At 40.7% G+C, this 23,934-nt stretch overlaps 1 protein-coding gene across 1 annotated transcript; it reads right to left on the bottom strand.

Moving 5' to 3' along the window:
* Window positions 1-1,025: 1,025 nt before the first annotated feature.
* Window positions 1,026-23,179, bottom strand: PLOD1 (procollagen-lysine,2-oxoglutarate 5-dioxygenase 1). The gene is made up of 19 exons (XM_069947806.1): window positions 23,049-23,179; window positions 17,062-17,153; window positions 15,606-15,718; window positions 15,348-15,511; window positions 15,149-15,261; window positions 11,957-12,020; window positions 11,483-11,580; window positions 10,916-11,017; window positions 10,235-10,369; window positions 8,384-8,505; window positions 8,175-8,279; window positions 7,969-8,094; window positions 7,740-7,881; window positions 6,465-6,578; window positions 6,307-6,372; window positions 5,511-5,615; window positions 4,998-5,144; window positions 3,345-3,470; window positions 1,026-3,010 (listed from the first exon to the last, which is right to left on the bottom strand). Exons 1-19 carry the CDS (start codon window positions 23,119-23,121, stop codon window positions 2,855-2,857), a joined length of 2,163 nt encoding a protein of 720 aa, XP_069803907.1. The 5' UTR covers window positions 23,122-23,179; the 3' UTR covers window positions 1,026-2,854.
* Between the last annotated feature and the right edge of the window lie 755 nt (window positions 23,180-23,934).

Genomic DNA, 23,934 nt, shown 5'->3' on the forward strand with positions numbered 1-23,934 from the left:
GTGATCCCAGATAGGCATTGAAACATTGTAACTGATGGGTGATTTCACACTTTCAGGAGTGCTACCCTGTTTCCTCAAAAATAAGACATCCTTTGAAAATAAGACCTAGTAGAGATTTACTGAATTTCTATAAGGCCTCTCCCGAAAGTAAGACCTAGCAAAGTTTTTGTTTGGAAACATGCCCGCCAACAGAACACCAGGACATACAGCTGGGATTCTTTTTAGCCCGCCGCTGTTGTCTCCTACCTTCACCATCCGTTGCTGAGCAGCTGCATGCAGGACATGAATACCGTCACCTGCCACCAACCCTGATGTTCCCTTCCATGGCAGTCACTTGTAAATGTGCACCATCAAGAGACCTGTTGCCTGCCGCCATTTCTGTTGTCTCCTACCGCCAGATGTAGAGCTGCATACAGTCTGTCGCTATCCCGTCACCTGCTGCCATACCATATGCTGTCCTTGCTGTGCTGTGGTGAGTTCCCCCTGTTGGCCAAAAGCCGCCATACCATACACTCTATCCCTGCTGTGTTGTATTAGTGTGCTGTAGTGAGCTCCCCCTGGTGGCCGGAAGCCGCCATACCGTACGCTCTATCCCTAATGTGCCTGTTACATGTGAATTATCTTCATGGAAAAATAAGGCATCCCCTGAAAAGAAGACCCAGCATATCTTTGGAAGCAAAAATACATACAAGACACTCTCTTATTTTCGAGGAAACACAGTATTTCATTTTGTTATGGATTTCCTGGAAGCTTTGGAGTCACAGTTGTTATAGCTTTGTGGAGGTTTTTTTTTGTTGGGAAGATTTCTATCTATTTGCCTTCTAGTATAAATCACCGGAGTTAGCCTTTGTTTAGACAGCGATCTGTAATACTGGAACCAATGACAGCAATGTAGAAGCGATGGATCCCACTGTCTAATAAGGTTCTGTTGTAGTGTCTGTCATTTTGATGGTTTCTGACCATCATGTGAACACAACCTAAACTGAGGTGGGATATAACAATGAATCACACAACAAACCAGCAAATAAACAACACATCTTTTAATGTAAAAGTCCTAACAAACTGTACACACAGTAAACGTATCCTACTGAGACACCGAGGACGTGAAGACAGAACATGGACTGCAGAAGAGATCCATCCAAATATACAAATATCACAATCCCAGAAGCTCCAGACCCCAGAGATCATAGACCTCAAGAAAAGCACAAGAGCCTATGGATATACTATGGATATCTATCCAGCTATTGAGTGTAATACAAAGGCAACTTCTGCTGAGCGTCCACCTTCTCAGCATTCTCTGCTCTTTAGCCAAGTCTTTGTATCAGTAAGGTCTTATATACATATGCTATAGATGATAGATTGTACACAGAGGACACCTATAAGGGAAGGCAATAAATAAACATCTCCTGACACTACCTGATGACATAAAGACGCTGCTAAAAAGCACAGAATAAAAAGTCGCTCAAAAGCCGAATGATGTTAGAAAGTTATATCATGGTGGAAAGTTATATCATGGTGGAAATCACGAATGTTCAGGGATGAATTAAAGGGGAACTTATTTTTCTTTTAAATCATCTGGTGTCAGACAGTTATATTAATTTGTAATTTAATTCTTAAAAAAAAAAAAAAAAAAATCTCCAGTCTTCCAGTACTTATAGGCTGCTGTATGCCCTGCAGGAAGTGTTGTATAGAGATGATGGAACAGCGGGAATTTTCAGGTTTGTTCGAACTTGAACCATATTGAATGAAATGGAACAGTGGGAATTTTCAGGTTCCAACTCAAACCATCATCCCTAGTTGTGTATTCTGTCCAGTCTGACACAGTGCTCTCTTCTACTACCTCTGTACATGTCAGGAACTGTCCAGAGCAGCAGCAAATCTCCATAAAAAAAAAAAACCCTGTCCTGCTGGAAAGACTGGAAAAAATACACCACTTACAGCAGCTGATAAGTATTGGAAAACTACTTTTTAAATAGAAGTAAATTACAAATCTCTGGCACCAATTACCCTTTTAAGACAATGCTGGCTTCACTCTTGATTGTTTCCTGGTTTCTGCTTCAGGTCATTGAAATGAAATATTAACCCCAATTATCAGGCAGCTTTTACTGGAATACTGAATAACATTATGTAAAGAATGGTGAACATCAAGTCCAAGCTGTAATACTGAACCCTCTAGTACAGGGATGGGGAACCTTTAGCCCTCCTGCTTGTGAAAAAGTACAATTCCCATCATGCCTAAACAGCCTAAGTTAAAGCATGATGGGTCATGTAGTTTTGTAGCAGCTGGAGAGACAAAAGTTCCCCATCCCAGCTGATCCCTTAGGAAGTGTATGGAGTGGTAGCGTGCATGCTCAACCTTCCAGTCACATACAGGGTTGGGGGAGGCAGCTCTTTTTTTTTTTTTTTTTTTTTTTGGGGGGGGGGGGGTCAAGTTTCTACATACAATACTTTACTAAATTCTGTTTTATTATTAAAACTTCAGTCACATTCTCAGGGTGCGTCTTCTACATTGAATTGTGCAGGACCGCGATTTGGTGAAGCCCCTTCCTCCTCAGGAATGGGGTACACGGCACCGGATCACAGGGACACGGAACAACTAGTTCTCTTCAATATACAAAAGGGAGATGTGGAACCTGAGGATGAGACAAAGATGATATATATATATATGGTAATTTGTTCTCTGCCGAGGCTCGGCCCGTCTGGATTCTTCCGGATTCTCACAGATTTATGGTATATTTATCGGATAAGGTTAGGCGGTAATCGCTGTCCTGCTCAGGCGGCCATAGCCTCATAATACTTTCATCAGTGTTACATTGTAACTTCTTCTCCAAAGTTCTTGTAAGACAAGATCGGCCTAGGGGTCCACGAAGGAGACTGCGATGTAGCGGGTTCCTTTGGTGGTCGGGAGTCCCTCGTGGTAATGGGTCAGACGTCCTGGGTGCATCAAGGCCCAGCCTTTCCTTGGGGCCGTTATGGAGCAGTTATAGCGGATGAATCGGCAGCCACCACCCTGCAAAAGAACAGCGGATAGAAATGACATATTCTTCTTGTATTCCTTTATTACAATGTTCCTGCAACCTGCGGCCCTCCAGCTGATGCAAAACTACAACTCCCATCGTGTCCCGGGAGCCTTAGGGTAGGTTCACACTGTGCTTCTGTGATCTGTTTAATGCAGGAGTAGGGAACCTTGGCTCTCCAGCTGTTGCAAAACTACAACTCCCATCATGCCTGGACAGCCAAAGCTGGGAGTTGTAGTTTTGCAACAGCTGGAGAGCCAAGGTTCCCTACCTGTTTTTTTTTGTTTTTTTTTAAATAATGGAGGTCAATGGAAAAAACTGACTTACCTCGTAGTCCTGCCCCACGCTGTTCAGGGCTATATTAATCGTGAAGGTGGATGCATCGTGGTGCGGGACCAGGGACGGCTGCTCATCAGGTTTGTACCGTACCACAAAGGCCAAGTCAAACTGAGCCTGCACAATACATACAGAGATGTGGGTGAGCGAACGTTCTCCAGACACAGAGCATTAGAAGCTTCACCTATCAGGAGCATTGCCCCCTTAGGGGTATTTCAGCAACAAACACTTATCCCCCATGCACAGCACTCAGGTATCTCCAGAGCCACCATAGACAATACATGAAGCGTGTACTGACCCACCACTGCATGCAGCAGGGAGAGTCCGGGCCATGTTGTGGAGGTCAGACACTTACCCTGTGGATAGGGGATATGTTTTTAGTGGATAAATACCCCTTTGATACAGCATGATTTACTGTTATGTTATGTGGCATCCCTAAAGGGGTACTCAGGTGAATTTATTTATTTTTTTTTTTTCAAATCAACTGGTGTCAGAAAGTTATATAGATTCGTTATTTACTTTATTTAAAAATCTCCAGTCTTCCCGTACTTATCAGCTGCTGTATGTCCTGCAGGAAGTGGTGTATTCTCTCCAGTCTGACACAGTGCTCTCTGCTGCCACCTCTGTCCATGTCAGGAACTGTCCAGAGCAGCAGCAAATCCCCATAGAAAACCTCTCCTGCTATGGACAGTTCCTGACATGGACAGAGGTGGCAGCAGAGAGCCCTGTGTCAGACTGGAGAGAATACACCACTTCCTGCAGGACATGCAGCAGCTGATTAAAAAAAAAAAAAAAAAAATCTGTATAATTTTCTGACACCAGTTGATACGAAAGAAAACAGTTTTTGATGGAGTTCCCCTTTGAAGGAATATAAAGCAGAATCAAAAGTTTGTTCCATACACCGAGGGCGACCACTGTGGCTGGGACCAGATAATAATTACCACCAGTCACAATAACTGATGTTCATCACTCAGCCCCCTCTTTGTAGAATGACCTCTGCACAGGTCACAGAGCATGCCTAGAAGCCTCTCTCATCCAAATGAAAAGGATCTGCTCTGGTCCATTAATTATTACTACTATTACTACTACTACTACTACTACTAATAATAATAATAATAATAATAATAATGATAAATAAATTATTAATATATAATAATAATAATATTACCACCAGTCACAATAACTGATGTTCACCGCTCAGCCCCATCTTTGTAGAATGACCTCTGCACAGGTCACAGAGCATGCCTAGAAGCCTCTCTCATCCAAATGAAAAGGATCTGCTCTGGTCCATTAATTATTACTACTATTACTACTACTAATAATAATAATAAATAAATTATTAATATATAATAATAATAATAATAATAATAATAATAATATTACCACCAGTCACAATAACTGATGTTCACCGCTCAGCCCCATCTTTGTAGAATGACCTCTGCACAGGTCACAGAGCATGCATAGAAGCCTCTCTGATCCAAGAGAAAAGTATCTGCTCTGGTCCATTGGGGTAGGGGGTGCAGAACACTTTGGTCCCTCTGGAAGGAGGGGGGAGGGATCTTTCTAACTAAAAGTGAACCACCCTAAAGAGTCCCATAGGTTTACCACAGCCATCTCAATAAGCAGAAATCCTGTGATACCTACCTGAGTGTAATAACCTGGAAACATCTTCTCTGTGATGGGGGCCGCAAAGTCCAGAAGGAGTTTCTGCCATTCCTTCTCATAATTGATTTGGTTCATGTGAATATCAATTGTTGGGACATTTTCATATCCTCCCTGAATTCTTTCATCCTGTAATGATACAAGAATAAGAACACATTGGATTACAACAGGCATTAGATTCATGCATGCAGTACCCCATAACAGACTGTAGGTGGCACTGAGACACAGCTGTTTATTCTAACAGACAACAGCGCCACCTAGTGACCATTTCTAAGATCAATATCACTATAATATCCTTTAACAAGCATTTACACAGTGAAAGGCTTTTTTACATCCCATAAAGTGATTGTGTGTCACTAGGATACGCTGACACACAAAACTCACAGGGATCTAAGGTCAGAAAAACATTGGCTTAGTGCTTTGTTCCAAAATGTTGTTCAACTGCACATCTTTGGGATAGGAAGATCCCTTTAAGGGTAATGTTCCACTCCTTACCTTGTTACCTCCTCCTGACCACTGACCAAAGTTTTCCATTTCCTCCACAATATCATCACAGGCAGTTTCCGTGAATAGTGGGAACCAGTAGACGTCTGGACACGGCTGAGAAAACAGGATTTCATTATAGAACAAGGTATGTTTAGTAGTGCGGAAGGGTTATGTACAGTATATGTAGGAATTTAACCCTCTATATGCTGCTGACAATTTTAACTGCAGCATCTAGGAGGTTAGATGCTGTTTTTTTTAGGTCTGATGCCAGATTGCTTAGCAGCTGTGGACTTTTTCAAAGGTTTCTGTGGCTGCCATGATAGAACTCCTACTATAGGCTGCCAGTGACAGGGTATAACAGGAGATTGGACAGTACACTGAAATATACAGTACTGTCCAAGCGACTGAGAGAAGGCTTACACAAGTCTACCAATACATGATAGCAGGCCACGTGTCAGTCAGTATTCTGGATCAGGATTTAACGATTTAAGTAAGTATCTTCCTTCTCCTTTTATTGAGATTAAAGGGGTTGTCCAGGCTTACAAAAACATGGCCTCTTTGTTCCAGAAACAGCGCCTCTCCTGTCCTCAGGTTGGGTGTGGGGATTTTGCAGCTCATTTTCACTGAAGTGAATGAAGCTGAATTGTAATACTGCACACAACCTGAGGATGGGATGGCGCTGTTTTTTAAAAAATATTTTGGATAACCCCTTTAATGGAAGGGTGTTTTTTTTTTTTAATAAGTGACATCATTGCATTTTCTTGTGTGAACATGCCCATATACAACCATCTCCACTTGTACTCACCGATTCGATCAGCTTGCCTTTGCGGGCCAATGTGTAATTGGGGTGAATGAATTTTTCTTTCCAATCCTGTTATAAAGCAGAAAGGTGTTTGATCAGTTACAACGTCCCATTTCTTCTCCCTCCTTACAGGATGATCAGTTCTGTCCTGAAGGCCTCACCTCAATGTTCTGGAATATCTGCCACAGGTCATTGTGGAGGTGAGACGTCTTATAGTTCTCCAGGGAGAGGATGTGGCCGAACGGCTCTCTGTTAGTCACCACCATGAAGACTCCCTGACGGGGAAGAGAATCACAGGGATTATCAGACGCCTTCAGCTTCAGCTCTATCATATACATTAGGTTCCAGCTCCATCATATACATTAGGATCCAGCTCTATCATATATATTAGGATCCAACTCCATCATATAGATTAGGATCCAGCTCCATCATATACTTAGGATCCAGCTCCATCATATACTTAGGATCCAGCTCCATCATATACTTAGGATCCAGCTCTATCATATATATTAGGATCCAACTCCATCATATAGATTAGGATTAAGCTCCATCATATACATTAGGATCCAGCTCCATCATATACTTAGGATCCAGCTCCATCATATACTTAGGATCCAGCTCCATCATATACTTAGGATCCAGCTCTATCATATACATTAGGATCCAGCTCCATCATATACATTAGGATCCAGCTCCATCATATACATTAGGATCCAGCTCCATCATATACATTAGGATTCAGCTGCTCAATGTGTATAAGATCTCTGCTTGCGGTCAGCCAATGAGAGGCAACAAAGCCAGATATACTGCTCTCTGCTAAAAAATGCTATATGACTCAGTCTACACAATGCTCTGTGAGCCATCCAGGACTCCTAACTGAGATTTGTGCAACTGCTGCTGATGTGTTTAGCTCACAGAGCATTGCCTGGATACAACTGTAACAGCAGGACTAGTTCTATACAATGTATGAGTCTGGAGTCCAGGCTGTAAAGCTCACAGAGCATTGTCTACACTTGATATAGCAGAGAGCAGGACTAGCTATGTACAATGTATCAGTCTGGGGTCAGTACTGTCACTGGATACAGGTAAGAGCAGCACTAGCTATGTACAATGTATCAGGCTGTAGAGCTCACAGAGCATTGTCTACACTGAATACAGCTGAGAGCAGCACTAGATATGTACAATGTATCAGGTTGTAGAGCTCACAGAGCATTGTCTACACTGGATACAGCTGAGAGCAGGACTAGCTATGTACAATGTATCAGGCTGGGGTCCGGGCTGTAGAGCTCACAGAGCATTGTCTACACTGGATACAGCTGAGAGCAGCACTAGCTATGTACAATGTATCAGTCTGGAGTCGAGGCTGTAGAGCTCACAGAGCATTGTCTGGATACAATTGTATCACAACACTGTCTCAGTTTGATTCTCTTACTGACCTTTCTGCGCACATTGTCACAGAACGCCATGTCCGGGTCCAGATTTCCGCTGTGGAACAGATCATACTGGCTCAATGCTTTCCTGAGGACGCTGCCCTTCACCAGGTAAACATTACTGATATAGGGAACGTTCCAGATTCCGCTGTAAAACACAGGATCAGTCGGTCATTCTGCACCATGTTAGATATCCTTATCCCCCACCTATCGCTGGTGTTTCCTCTTTCCTTACATTCGTTGTCTCTGGACGATGTCTATATAATCCTCCGACCGAGCGTAAAACCCGTCCGAGCTCAGCGCACCCCAGAAGTTTGACCAGAGATCCTGAATGCGGCTGACCATAGGAGCAATGATTGACCTAAGGAAGGATGAGTATGTGAGGTTTATACCTTCTCCCATCACTCACCCCAAGTAACCACGGACAGCACGGCCACTTACTTGTTCTGTTCGATCAGAGTCCGCAGCACGCTGGCGTTCTTCAGGACCACCTGGACATCAATGGAAAAGTAATATTCACACTGGGGGTTCTGGCGGCAGACGTCCCTGGAGGAATCGGATGAATGTTACATCACATAACACGACTGTGGCCGTCCTGACTTACTCACATGGCAGCCATAGGCGCTCACTCATATATACTATACACTTACATTCCAGCATTCCGAGCTTCACCAAAATTCACTGCCTCCTCAGGTCCCACATATCGGACGTCGCTGTATTCTGACCTGTGCGCCTGCAGGAATCTCTCCACATGTTTCTGGTGATGCGGCTCCTGGTTGCAGAAACAAAGGTCCAAACACTGGAGCAATGCACGTAGTTACCATAGCCGAAGCTCACATCTAAGGCTCTGGGCCTTACCTAATAATAAGTGCCAGGGACCATTTAAGGGACCATTATATAGATTTGTAATTTACTTCTATCGGTGACATGCCACTTCTTTCGGCGGATAGCGGAATACGCCGGCCCATAGAATGGTGTCTATGGTGCGTGCGGACAACCGTCGGAATTCCGAAGAGTTTATCCGCGAGAATTCCGTAGTGTGAACCGACCCTTGAGGTCAAAGTCAATTTTCGTTTTTGCGCTTTTGCTTTTTCCACTTTATGTTTAAAAGGCCATAGCACTTGCATTTTTTCACCAAGAGACCCACATGAGCCCTTATTTTTTGCGACACCAATTGTACTTTGCAATGACAGGCTTTATTTTTCCATAAAATATGCTGCAAAACCAGGAAAAAAATAATTTGCGCTGTCAAATTGAAAAACTCAAAAAACTCATTTCACGGAGTTTTGTGTTTACGCCGTTCGCCCTGGGGTAAAACTGACTTGTTATGCATGTTCCTTAAGTCGTTACGATTACAAAGATATATAACATGTATAACTTTTATTGTATCTGATGGCCTGTAAAAAAATTCAAACCATTGTTAACAAATATTTGTTCCTTAAAATCGCGACTTTTTGATCGCTTTTTATTACATTTCTTCTGGACTTGAAGCGACTAAAAATTTTGCACTTTGGAATTTTTTTTTTGCGCTGATCCCATTTACCGCACGAGATCAGAAATGTGATAACGTAATAGTTCGGGCTATTCCGCATGTGCCGATACCAAATATGATTGTATATTTGTTTATTTATATTTATAAAATGGGAAAAGGGGGGGTGATTTGGACTTTTATTAAGGGAAGGGATTTTTTATTAATAAAAAAAAACAAAAACATTTTTATGTTTTATGCCATTGCAATGTATTGCCGAGCCGGGAATAGCGTCATTGCGACGCTGAGTCCCGGCCCGACCAGAAGAACGGATCTTCCCCCCGCGATCGCATCGCTGGGGGGGGGGGGGAGATCCGTCCCACTAGACAGTAGGGAAGTGAGGAACAAAGCATCTAAATGCAGCTGTCAGGTTTGACAGCTGCATTTAGATGCTTAATTAGCCGGTGCGGCGACATAACAGCCGGGAGCGGCGCCGTTCAGAGCCTCTCTGAACTCCCCCGGCGTCACCATGACTTATCAGATACGTCATGGGACGCTAAGGGGTTAAGCTCAACCCAACCAGTCACTATTCATAAATCTTTATCCAACCAGTTGCCATCCATGTAATTTAACCCAACAAGCTGTCAATCAACCAGTATAAAAAAAAAAAAAAGCTCAACCAGTTATCATTCACCAACCTTAATCCACCGATTTCCACCCTCAACCAATAGCCAACAATATCAATTTAACCAGCTGCCCATCAACCGGCACAACCCAACCATTTTACCAGTCACCGACCTAGTAGGGATATTAGCATACATGAACACAACCCAACCAGTTACCCATCCGGCACATCCCAACCATTTTACCAGTCACTGACATAGTAGGGATATTAGCATACATCCCAACACAATCCAACAGGTTACCCATCCGGCATCAATCCAACCTGTCATTCATCTCCACTGGTTATCCCCCAGTAACCGCGAAGCAGCATCTATGTGGGCGCAGTGGATTGCACAGCGCTGACACTTACATGATTGGCGATGTAAAGCTGGATCCTTTGTTTCGGATACTGCAGGTTACTGAGTCGCTTGAAAAACTCAGAAACAAAAGGAGTCGGCTGCTCGATGAAGACGCCAACCACGACCAACGGGAAGGAGTCATCAGTCTAGTAAAGGAAAGAAGAGGAGGCTGGTAAGAGTCCTATTAGATAAAGGGATTTTTACCAATTAACAATTGTAAGCGAGATTGTTTATCATTAACCTGAAATCGGTCGCTATATTATACATAACAATAGTTGTTAGTTACTATGATCGGTTACACCATCTAATCCCAGCAAACGAAGGAATGACGTGGAATTACACTGACCGCCTAAGCAAACGACTAACAAGGATTTCAGTGTCAGCACCAAATGAACAGTAAACGATTTCTTGTTGGTCATTTGGTATATACAAAACGATTATCAAATGATATAACGATAATTTGCACGTTAATCGTCCCGTGTAATGGGGCCCTTACTGATCAGAACAAGACAATAATAATCTGAGAAAGCTGCAATACGGGAAGCAAGTACTAAAAGCCGTCCGTGTATCTAGTCAGTGTACGGACGAGTGGCAGTCGCTTGGTTCAGTGTCTACAGGTAAAATGATGGGAAAAGTATTATAAACATTTTGTTCTGGAACTTTTCTGGTTACTATAAATCCAACTGATTTACCTTAAATTCTTGAAGACTTCTCAGACCTTCATCACAGACGACACAGCCAGTCTCAAAGGTCCAGACACGAGGAATGTAATTTCCCATATAGTTCATAAAAAGCTGAAACACAGACACAGACAGATTATAACTATATACAGAGTGATGGCGGTAAAGTGTAACCATATATTGTATATCATAGATGTAGAAAATGCTAATGTATGTACACAGTGACCCCACCAGCAGAATAGTGAGTGCAGCTCTGGAGTATAATACAGGGTGTAACTCAGGATCAGTAATGTATGTACACAGTGACCTCACCAGCAGAATAGTGAGTGCAGCTCTGGAGTATAATATAGGATGTAACTCAGGATCAGTAATGTATGTACACAGTGACCCCACCAGCAGAATAGTGAGTGCAGCTCTGGAGTATAATACAGGGTGTAACTCAGGATCAGTAATGTATGTACACAGTGACCTCGCCAGCAGAATAGAGTATAATAGAGTATAATATGGGACAAACAATTCCTAATCCTTTACCGCTTTGGTCAGGGCATTGTGAGATAAAACAATTAATATAAACCTTACCCTAGAAGGTCCGTTGCCGTTTATTAGGACAGGTAGCGTGTCATATGCCATATTCCGGGCTCTCACCCTCCCATTCTCAAACTTTAACACAACATCCCCTGAAAAGGAAAGAAAACTGATCACATCCTATTGCAATGATGAGACTTTTTTCTGCATTTTGTACTGGAATCTGCGGTTACTCCACCTCCTCCGGTCTCATCAGAAGCACAGGCAGCTGCTAGCTTCTCTGTCAGCGCTTTACACTGCAGCACAACCTGTTCAGCCTGGCTGATGTGTATAAGGTGAATGAGCTAGGAGGACGTCAGTACATGAATAGCTGATCGGAAAACCACATCAGGTTGTTACTGGCCGCACATCACCCTATGTAAACAGCTGACAGTGATGAATTTAAAGGGCGACACGACTGATGGAGCCCAAGATCTGGGTTTGTTCTCTGCAGCCCATTGGCCTTAGGATACATAAAGATCTGCTCACCTTCTGACCCGTGAAGATTCTGGAAGATTCGACATCTGTGATCTAAGGTGATGTTAATCTGCTCCTTAAAGGATAAAAGACATTGAAATAAGCTTTATACGGCTCATCTGTATTCAAGGTAAGGGCATTTAATCATGCAATGTGATCAGTCAGGCACAAGGGGGCGTCACTGAGCTGTAAGATATACCGCATTGTCCGAACAAAGAGAAGAGAATCCTGATGATCAACAGATTACATGAGATCACTCACACTGCAAAATACTGATCATACCACAGTGCAGATAGATATGGGATAGTGTTATAGGAGTTATACAGGGAGCAGTATTATAGTAGTTATATTCTTGTATATAGGGGGCAGTATTATAGTAGTTATATTCTTGTATATAGGAGCAGTATTATAGTAGTTATATTCCTGTATATAGGGAACAGTATTATAGTATTTATATACTTGTATATAGGAGCAGTATTATAGTAGTTATATTCCTGTATATAGGGGGCAGTATTATAGTAGTTATATTCCTGTATATAGGAGGCAGTATTATAGTAGTTATAGTCTTGTACATAGGAGCAGTATTATAGTCGTTATATTCTTGTACATAGGAGCAGTATTATAGTAGTTATATTCTTGTACATAGGAGGCAGTATTATAGTAGTTATATTCCTGTATATAGGGGGCAGTATTAAGTAGTTATATTCCTGTATATAGGAGCAGTATTATAGTAGTTATATTCTTGTATATAGGAGCAGTATTATAGTAGTTATATTCTTGTATATAGGAGCAGTATTATAGTAGTTATATTCTTGTACATAGGAGGCAGTATTATAGTAGTTATATTCCTGTATATAGGGAGCAGTAATATAGTAGTTATATTCCTGTATATAGGGGCAGTATTATAGTAGTTATATTCCTGTATATAGGGAGCAGTACTATGGTAGTTATATTCCTGTATATAGGGAGCAGTACTATAGTAGTTATATTCTTGTATATAGGGGGCAGTATTATAGTAGTTATATTCTTGTATATAAGAGGCAGTATTAAAGTAGTTATATTCTTGTATATAGGAGCAGTATTATAGTAGTTATATTCTTGTATATAGGAGGCAGTATTGTAGTAGTTATATTCCTGTATATAGGAGGCAGTATTATAGTAGTTATAGTCTTGTACATAGGAGCAGTATTATAGTAGTTATATTCTTGTATATAGGAGCAGTATTATAGTAGTTATATTCTTGTACATAGGAGGCAGTATTATAGTAGTTATATTCCTGTATATAGGAGCAGTATTAAAGTAGTTATATTCTTGTATATAGGAGCAGTATTATAGTAGTTATATTCTTGTATATAGGAGCAGTATTATAGTAGTTATATTCTTGTATATAGGAGGCAGTATTGTAGTAGTTATATTCCTGTATATAGGAGGCAGTATTATAGTAGTTATAGTCTTGTACATAGGAGCAGTATTATAGTAGTTATATTCTTGTATATAGGAGCAGTATTATAGTAGTTATATTCTTGTACATAGGAGGCAGTATTATAGTAGTTATATTCCTGTATATAGGAGCAGTATTAAAGTAGTTATATTCTTGTATATAGGAGCAGTATTATAGTAGTTATATTCTTGTATATAGGAGCAGTATTATAGTAGTTATATTGTTGTATATAGGAGGCAGTATTGTAGTAGTTATATTCCTGTATATAGGAGGCAGTATTATAGTAGTTATAGTCTTGTACATAGGAGCAGTATTATAGTAGTTATATTCTTGTATATAGGAGCAGTATTATAGTAGTTATATTCTTGTACATAGGAGGCAGTATTATAGTAGTTATATTCCTGTATATAGGGGGCAGTATTAAGTAGTTATATTCCTGTATATAGGAGCAGTATTATAGTAGTTATATTCTTGTATATAGGAGCAGTATTATAGTAGTTATATTCTTGTATATAGGAGCAGTATTATAGTAGTTATATTCTTGTACATAGGAGGCAGTATTATAGTAGTTATATTCCTGTATATAGGGGGCAGTATTAAGTAGTTATATTCCTGTATATATTCTTGTATATAGGGAGCAGTATTATAGTAGTTATATTCTTGTATATAGGAGCTGTATTATAGTAGTTATATTCTTGTATATAGGAGCAGTATTATAGTAGTTATATTCTTGTATATAGGAGCAATATTATAGTAGTTATATTCTTGTACATAGGAGGCAGTATTATAGTAGTTATATTCCTGTATATAGGGGCAGTATTATAGTAGTTATATTCTTGTATATAGGAGCAGTATTACAGTAGTTATATTCTTGTATATAGGAGCAGTATTATAGTAGTTATATTCTTGTACATAGGAGGCAGTATTATAGTAGTTATATTCCTGTATATAGGGAGCAGTAATATAGTAGTTATATTCCTGTATATAGGGGGCAGTATTATAGTAGTTATATTCCTGTATATAGGAGCAGTATTAAAGTAGTTATATTCTTGTATATAGGAGCAGTATTATAGTAGTTATATTCTTGTATATAGGAGCAGTATTATAGTAGTTATATTCTTGTATATAGGAGGCAGTATTATAGTAGTTATATTCCTGTATATAGGGGGCAGTATTATAGTAGTTATATTCTTGTATATAGGAGGCAGTATTATAGTAGTTATATTCTTGTATATAGGAGGCAGTATTATAGTAGTTATATTCCTGTATATAGGGGGCAGTATTATAGTAGTTATATTCTTGTATATAGGAGGCAGTATTATAGTAGTTATATTCTTGTATATAGGAGACAGTATTATAGTAGTTATATTAGTAGTATTATATTAGCAGTATAGTTATATACAAGTACATAGAAGGCGGAGGGATATTAGTTCTGCTAATGCTAATGCTTGTACAAAGGGGGCAGTATTATAGTATGTACCAATGTACAAAGTAATCTAAAAGGTATATCAGGCTAATATCTGTATAGGTTTGAAAGAGTGACAACCACTTATCTTAACCAAAAACATACCCAGAGTAGCTGTCACCTCCTTACCTCCGGTGCTCTTGGCAGCTTATATAACAATAATCAGCAGGGAGCCAGAATAAGCACAAAGTAACAAAACCCCTGCTATCAGTAAGATTAGTAAGTGGAACAGTCTTTTATATATCTGCAGGTACAGCCTATACAAAGCTGCTGGATTACATTACACCCCAGGCCTTACTCTTTTCACGGGGTCTAGGAAGATCTTGCTGTAATAGAGTTGGTCGCTGGTATCATCAGCTCCGTCCCAGTCGGCTACCAGCTTGTGCAAATGTGAAGCATAACCTATAAAACCTGCAAGCAGGAAAGAAAAAGTATTGTAATCCAAAAGAAATGTTAAAGGTCCCAGCGTATCCCTGTACCCATTAATGATTGTATACCTCCGGAGCCCAGGAAGCGCTTGCCCTCTATGACGGTGGGATACTTCGGCTCCAGACGACGCTCAGGATAAGCCAATGTTTCCGCTGAGAAAACCACTTTACTTTTAGCTTGCTTGAACTTCTTGAGAAGCTCTGCCGAACCTGAAGCAAACACCGCGTCATAGCTGTAACATAATAAATAATATCAGAACAGAGTGAAACAACACAATACCAATAGCGTCAAACAATGAATGGCGGCATGAAGAGAATAGGTAATACCTTTCAGTGAAGAGGATGATGAGGTCTTCATTATCCACATACTGCTCCAAAGCCGTCTTCAAGAGTCTGACTTTCTGCCCATCCCCATGCCATTCTTCTTCCTGTCCCAGTACCTGCAGTGATATTAGAAATGGTGAACATTAAAAGTGGTACTCCAGCAAAAAAAAAAATTCTTTTAAATCAATTGGTGTCAGAAAGATATATAGATTTGTAATTTACTTCTATTTAAAAATCTCCAGTTTTCCAGTACTTATCAACTGCTGTATGTCCTGCAGGAAGTGGTGTATTCTCTCTAGTCTGATACAGTGCTCTCTGCTGCCACCTCTGTCCATGTCAGGAACTGTCAAGAGCAGCAGCAAATCCCCATAGAAAACCTCTCCTGCTATGAACAGTTCCTAACATGGACAGAGGTTGCAGCACAGAGCACTGTGTCAGACTGGAGAGAATACACCACTTTCTGTGGGACATACAGCAGCTGATAAGTACTGGAAGACATTTTAAATAGAAGTAAATTACTAATCTATATAACTTTCTGAAACCAGTTGCTTTGAAAGAAAACTTATCCAGCTGCCTGAAAAACATGGATAGAGTCAGTCATAGGCCATATTCATGTTTTCCAGGACTACCTAGGGCTGCACCCAACTTCTTAAGCCACCGGTAATAAAGTGCTGAATACTCAGGTTCGGACTAGTGTGCGTGAGCTTCGACATGTATTAGTGCAGAGCCACAAATCTAGTGTAAGAGCGGGCACAACCAACTCTTCTGCACTGCTGCACAGACATTACACTAGGGAAGGATCTGGTGCACACTACTACCTGTAAACCTAAGAAATAAGTCATCTCAGCCCAACAACAAGACATGACACAACCTGCAAAACACATGAGACATGAGCAAGAGAGCCGAGCAATAAGGAAGCTGTGTCTGCCCTATATACACATCCCATTGACTTCCATGTATAGTGGTCTCTGTCTGGGTTGAATACATGTTGTATTGGCTTTTACTTGGAGTGGTTCATGTTTTATCTCCCCTCAGCATCTCCCATGCTATTGGGAGGAAAGATCAAGAACAAGATGAGAAAATATTATGTTACTGAAAGAGTAGTAGATGCTTGAAGTAAACTTCCAGCAGAGGCGGTAGGTAAATCTACAGTAACATAATGTAATCCTGCCTGGTATGTACATATAATTATCCTAAGATAATAAGAAAGGAGATTATATAAGGGCGGAGGAGATCTTTTTCTGCTGACAATCTTCTATGTTTCTATTGGTGTTGGGATCCAACCGATCAGGTATTGATGGTCTCAAGGTTATAAACCTGGAAAATCCCTTTAAGGGTTTATTACAGTTTTGGGCTGAGGAATTTTCCTCTTTGTTTCATCGGTCCTGGAGAATTTCCTCTCAGTCTTGGAATTCCTCCCCGAGATGCCCCGAAGGTTCCCGAAGCATTCATCACGCACCTTCACTTTGTAGTTGAAGCACTGCGCTGATCTCTGGAACCTCCTGAAGCCGTCTGTCTCCTCAGTGGCCACAGTTAAGACCAAGAGGTTGTCTGGAAGAAGGAGAAAGATAAATGATGGTAAGTGACGGGCAGTGTGATGGCGGCCATACTGTACCGCCAACCACAGACACTTTAAGGAGGTGAAAACAGTTTTCTTTCAAATCAACTGGCATCAGAATTTGTAATGCTGCGTTTAAACGGAACGATTATCGTTCGAATTTTTGCTAAAACGATCGCATTTGAGCGATAATCGTACCGTTTAAACACAGCAAACGATGAGCGAGAAATCGCTCATTATGATCATTCAACATGTTCCTAATTCGTCGTTTGATGAAAATTCGCAGATCGCTTCGTGTAAACAGTCTTTCACCGATTCACCCTATGTAAAAGATGGGCTTAAGCGATCTTAAAAACGATCGCAATAATGATTTTTCTTAAGAATTTTCAAACGATTTTTCTAACGATTTATTTGTCTAAACGCTGATCGTTATAAAAACCAAATCGTTGATTCAAAATTGTTAAACGATCGATTGGGCCAATTATCGCTCCGTGTAAACGTAGCATAAGTTACTTCTATTTAAAAATTTCCAGTCTTCCAGTAATTAGCAGCTGCTGTATGTCCTGCAGGGAGTGGTGTATTCTTTCCAGTCTGACACAGTGCTCTCTGCTGCCACCTCTGTCCATGTCAGGAACTGTCCAGAGCAGTAGTAAATCCCCATAGAAAACCTCTCCTGCTCTGGACAGTTCCTGACATGGACAGAGGTGGCAGCAGAGAGCACTGTGTCAGACTGGAGAAAATACAACACTTCCTGCAGTACATATAGCAGCTGATAAGTAGTGGAAGACTGGGGATTTTTAAATAGAAGTAAATTACAAATCTATATAACTTTTTTATACAATTTGATTTATAGAATTTTTTTTTCCGGAGTTCCCCTTTAAAGGGGCTTTATAGAAACAAAGTTCAAGTCACTATGTTCCTATCCACCGACAGCAAGCAGAGATATGGAAGTGGTCAAAAGATCCATTGGAAAGTTATATTAAAGGGCTTTTCCAGGCATAGGAACACATGGTTGCTTTATTCCAGAAACAGCGCCCACTCCTGTCCTCAGTCTGCATATGGTTTTGCAGCTCAGTTCCAGTTAAGTGAACGGAGATGAACTGTAATACCTCACAAAACCTGAGGATAGGGGTGGCGCTGTTTTTCCAAGAGATTAGCTGTGTTTCTTCTAATCCTGAAAAACCTCTTTAATTATAGTAGATATAATATACATATTTGTATAGATTATAAATGTTTATGTAACAGCCAGACCACAGCTTTTAGAGCAGAGTGGTTGTTGGTAACCTAGACAACAAGCTGTCAATAATGGGAGGGAAAGAGCAGAGTATCAGGAGAAGGAGGCAAGCTTGCTAAATATTTAACAGGATGAATCCTGCAAGTATAACTATAATAGATGAGACGGGAATACCCCTTTAAGTGGGCTGTGACTGCTGGGACACCGTACCTATTCTCCAATATCCCCAATAGAGGTGGCCATGTATGTGTATAACATTCTATTATAGTTACGGTAATATACAGACTAATAGCTGCAATATGTAATCCTGCTCCTGTACTGGCGGGATCGGGAAATGTCATCACACATCAGGATCTGCTCTTCCCATTAGTCCAACATGGAAAAACAATGCAGAGACGACTTCCTGGGACCCAAAACTTATTGACAGACTGCACTGGAATGGATGGGGAATCCTTCAGCCCTCCAGCTGGTGCCAAACTACAACTCCTATCATGCCCAGACAGCCGCTGGAACATTTGGTGCCAGAAAGTGCCAGAGATTTGTGATTTACTTCTATTTAAAAATCTCAATTCTTCCAGTATTCATCAGCTGCTGTATGTCCTGCAGGAAGTGGTGTATTCTCTCCAGCTGGTGCCAAACTACAATTCCCATCATGCCTGGACAGCCAAAGCTAAAGCATGATGGGAGTTGTGGTTTTGCACCAGCTGCTGAGATGCAGGTCGGAGAACACTGCAATAAAGTGACTCTGAACCCAAATTATATCCTAAAACTAACGCTTTGCTCTCTGTTATCTGCCATTCTGCATATAGCATTTTTTTATACATCAATTGGTGCCAGAGATTTGTAATTTACTTCTATTTAAAAATCTCAAATCTTCCAGTACTTATCAGTTGCTGTATGTGCTGCAGGAAATGGGTATTCTCTCCAGTCTAGAGAACAGGAGAGGTTTTCTATGGGGATTTGCTGCTGCTATGGACAGTTCCTGACATGGACAGAGGTGGCAGCAGAGAGCACTGTGTCAAACTGGAGAGAATACACAATTTCCTGCAGGACATACAGCAGCTGATAAGTACTGGAAGACTTGAGATTTTTTTTTATAGTAGAAAAAGTTTTAAAAAAAAATTAATTACTTGCTGGGACCAGTTTATCTGAAAGAAATTCTTTTGCAGGAGCATTATAACTGATAGATTTTCCGCTATGGTTATAGGATTTCTAACTAAAAGAATTTTCCTTTTTTATTAGTTTTAGGGGGAAAAAAGTGCAGGACAAGGGAGGTATTTATGGCTGGCCGCACTCCTTTAGAGTGTAAGGTTACAGCTCGGAGCTGAATAGGTATTCTGCTGCGAGTGTTATCGGTGGGCCGCCCCGCACCGCCGCGGCTTCCTGCACTGATGGGGGATGAATGGCTCCATTTGTTCTCATCACATTCTACACTCTGTCTACAAAACTCTGATCCCCATATGGAAGAGGATGGTGTCCTGTCTAGTCTCATAGATTGTAAGCTCTTGTGAGCAGGGCCCTCACTCCCCACGTGAGATGGACCCATTACCAGACTAAGGGCCCTATTACACGGGACGATTATCACGCGAAAAATCGTTATATCATTTGAATTTAAACGATAATCGTTCTGTGTAATTGCAGGCAACGATCGAAAAATCGTTCGTATGTCGATCATTGATTTAGAGCTGAACCTAAAATTATCGTTAATCGTTCGCTGTAATTCTGCATTTTTTCACTAATCGTTCAGTGTAATAGCACATTGCCCATTGTTTTCCTTAGATTAGAAGGAATAAACGATCGCAATAACGATCGTATCTAACGACCATTGTTCTGTGTCATATGGTGAACGATTTCAGGTTAACGATCTTTCTGTGTAAATGGACCCTAAGTCAATATTATAAGTCACAGATGGGGAACCTTGGTTCTCCAGTTGTTGGAAAACTACAATTCCCATCATGCCCGGACAGCCAAAGGCAAAGGCATGATGGGAATTGTAGTTTTGCACCAGCCGGCGACAGCATTTTGCACCTATTTTATGGTAAGGCTATGTGCACACACAGTAAATAAAAGCAAGATACCATAGTAACATAGCGATTCTGAATCTAATGTGCTGCAGTCTATGGAAGAGCTGTCTGTGTATACAATGTAACTATGTGCACAGACTGACGTCTCCCATAGGCTTTAACGTAGCACATTATTAGATTGAACCTATGGCCCCGCGTTATATCTCCTCCACTGCTGAAGTTTGCTTAGATTTTCCCGTGTGAACATGGCCTAAGGGGGTCTCTGCTTAAGAGAACCGCAATACACCAGTTTCAGCTAAGTGTAATAAAAGCAGATTCTGATAAACCACGTGTGTAATGACCGGACCCGGAAACTTCATAGACCACTGCAATGCTTTATGTTTGGGTCATAAGCCCTGTAGTTGGATTGGAGACTTGCCCCATATAATGCATCTTATTGTATAATGCATCTTACCGTATACTGTATCTTACCATACAATGCATCTTACTGTATAAGGAATCTTACTGTATAATGCATCTTACTGTATACTGTATCTTACCATACAATGCATCTTACTGTATAATGTATCTTACTGTATAATGCATCTTACCATACAATGCATCTTACTGTATAATGCATCTTACCGTATACTGTATCTTACTGTATAATGCATCTTACTGTATAATGCATCTTATTGTATAATGTATCTTACTGTATAATGTATCTTACTGTATAATGTATCTTACTGTATAATGCATCTTACCATACAATGCATCTTATTGTATAATGTGTATCTTACTGTATAATGTATCTTACCATACAATGCATCTTACTGTATAATGCATCTTATTGTATAATGTATCTTACTGTATAATGCATCTTACCGTATAATGTATCTTACCATACAATGCATCTTACTGTATAATGCATCTTACCGTATACTGTATCTTACTGTATAATGCATCTTACTGTATAATGCATCTTACCATACAATGCATCTTACTGTATAATGTATCTTACCATACAATGCATCTTACTGTATAATGTATCTTACTGTATAAGTTATCTTTCCGTATAATGCATCTTATTGTATAATGCATCTTATTGTATAAGGTATCTTACCATATAATGTATCTTACTGTATAATACATCTTATTGCCAGGAGAAGTTGGATGCAGTCCTAGAAAATATGGATACTGCCTATGACCCTAGGGCTGTATCATCATCTCCAGATAATACAGAGCGCTCAGGATCACGCAAACCTGAACACTCCATTACCCACTGACTTATATTATAAACAAATGCATTGAATGTATACAATTATTTTTGTATTCAGTAATAATAAGCTAGTGAAATATACGCACAAGTACAAAGCCTGAGGCCGGGGCTAAATGGTGACTGTGGCCGTGTCATCTCTACATCTATATCCCTGTGTTACCATCTCTATATAAGACACTGATACATGATGACTGCAGCAGATACAGTAATATAATATATATATATATATATTTATATATATATATATACATACATACACACACACACATATATATAATGTATCCCTGTGATATAGATGATACATAATGACTCCAGCAGATACAGTAATATAGGTGTATATAACACACACATATATATATAAATAATGTATCCCTGTATAATGACTCCAGTAGATACAGTAATATAGGTGTATATAATATATATATGTATCCCTGTATAATGACTCCAGCAGATACAGTAATATAGGTGTATATAATATATATAATGTATCCCTGTATAATGACTCCAGCAGATACAGTAATATAATATATATATATATATATATATATACATACATACACACACACACATATATATAATGTATCCCTGTGATATAGATGATACATAATGACTCCAGCAGATACAGTAATATAGGTGTATATAACACACACACATATATATAAATAATGTATCCCTGTATAATGACTCCAGTAGATACAGTAATATAGGTGTATATAATATATATATGTATCGCTGTATAATGACTCCAGCAGATACAGTAATATAGGTGTATATAATATATATATATGTATCGCTGTATAATGACTCCAGCAGATACAGTAATATAGGTGTATATAACATATATATGTATCCCTGTATAATGACTCCAGCAGATACAGTAATATAGGTGTATATAATATATATATATGTATCGCTGTATAATGACTCCAGCAGATACAGTAATATAGGTGTATATAACATATATATGTATCCCTGTATAATGACTCCAGCAGATACAGTAATATAGGTGTATATTATATATATATATATGTATCCCTATATAATGACTCCAGCAGATACAGTAATATAGGTGTATATAATATATATATATGTATCCCTGTATAATGACTCCAGCAGATACAGTAATATAGGTGTATATAACATATATATGTATCCCTATATAATGACTCCAGCAGCTTCTGCTTCAGAGATGGGAAGTAGCACAACCTGCAGCAGGCGTCCCCAGTCTCCATGAGGTGAAGCCCCTGTACTGCCCCTAGATGCCCCCACACCTGCATGACTCCTACAGACCCCCTGACATCACCCAGGGACTATAGTGTATACAGGGTACAGGGTGCTGCACATGGGCCACTTATACAGACACAACACTCACCCGCCGTGCTGGAGCCGAGGGCCCCCGGGGCCCCACAGGTGAGGAGCAGCGAGATCAGGAGCCCCAGGAACATGTCGCACCTTCCACCGCAGCTTCTTCCCCTGGAATCCCTGTGACCCCCTGCCTCCCCAGGACTCTGCCACGCAATGACCACGCCCCCTGCCGGCCTCGCTCACGTCACTCACGGCCACACTCGCAGCTGATTGGCTCAAAAAGTTTACGAGTCCCGCCCCAACTATGACGGAAAAAGACTTTGGAAACTCATTCACCCTCCCATAGTTACAGTGGGGAGTGCAGGGCAGGGAGGCTACTGGAATATTCTGTGTATTAGAGGGATTCTACCCCTCACATGGAAGCAGAGGGAGCAGCCTCCAGCTCAGGGGGACGACAGGCATCATTTACGGCGGCTAGAGGCCAGGCTGCTGCAAAGCCAATGCAATGAGAGGGGAAGCTTCTGTGCAGGGGCCCGGGGAGGGATGAGTGACAGCTCTGCAGTGCTGGAGAATTACTGCATGCTGCATTGTGAGGTGGGACTGCAGACAGATGCTTCCTGCCACTCACTGCTTCTCCCAGCCCAGATGTGCAGGGTGTACGTGCAACACGTGTGGGGTGTGCAGAGCCCCTCACAGTCCTCAGCCAAGAGCAATGCACCTATATACAGACAGTCCTCAGCCAAGAGCAATGCACCTATACACAGAGAGGAGTCATCACCTATATACAGAGAGAGAACCCATCACCTATATACAGAGAGAGAACCCATCACCTATATACAGAGAGAGAACCCATCACCTATATACAGAGAGAGAACCCATCACCTATATACACAGAGAGGAGTCATCACCTATATACAGAGAGAGGAGTCATCACCTATATACAGAGAGAGAAC

Source organism: Dendropsophus ebraccatus, chromosome 12, assembly GCF_027789765.1.
Source record: "Dendropsophus ebraccatus isolate aDenEbr1 chromosome 12, aDenEbr1.pat, whole genome shotgun sequence".
In the NCBI taxonomy this organism is placed as follows: Eukaryota; Metazoa; Chordata; class Amphibia; order Anura; family Hylidae; genus Dendropsophus; species Dendropsophus ebraccatus.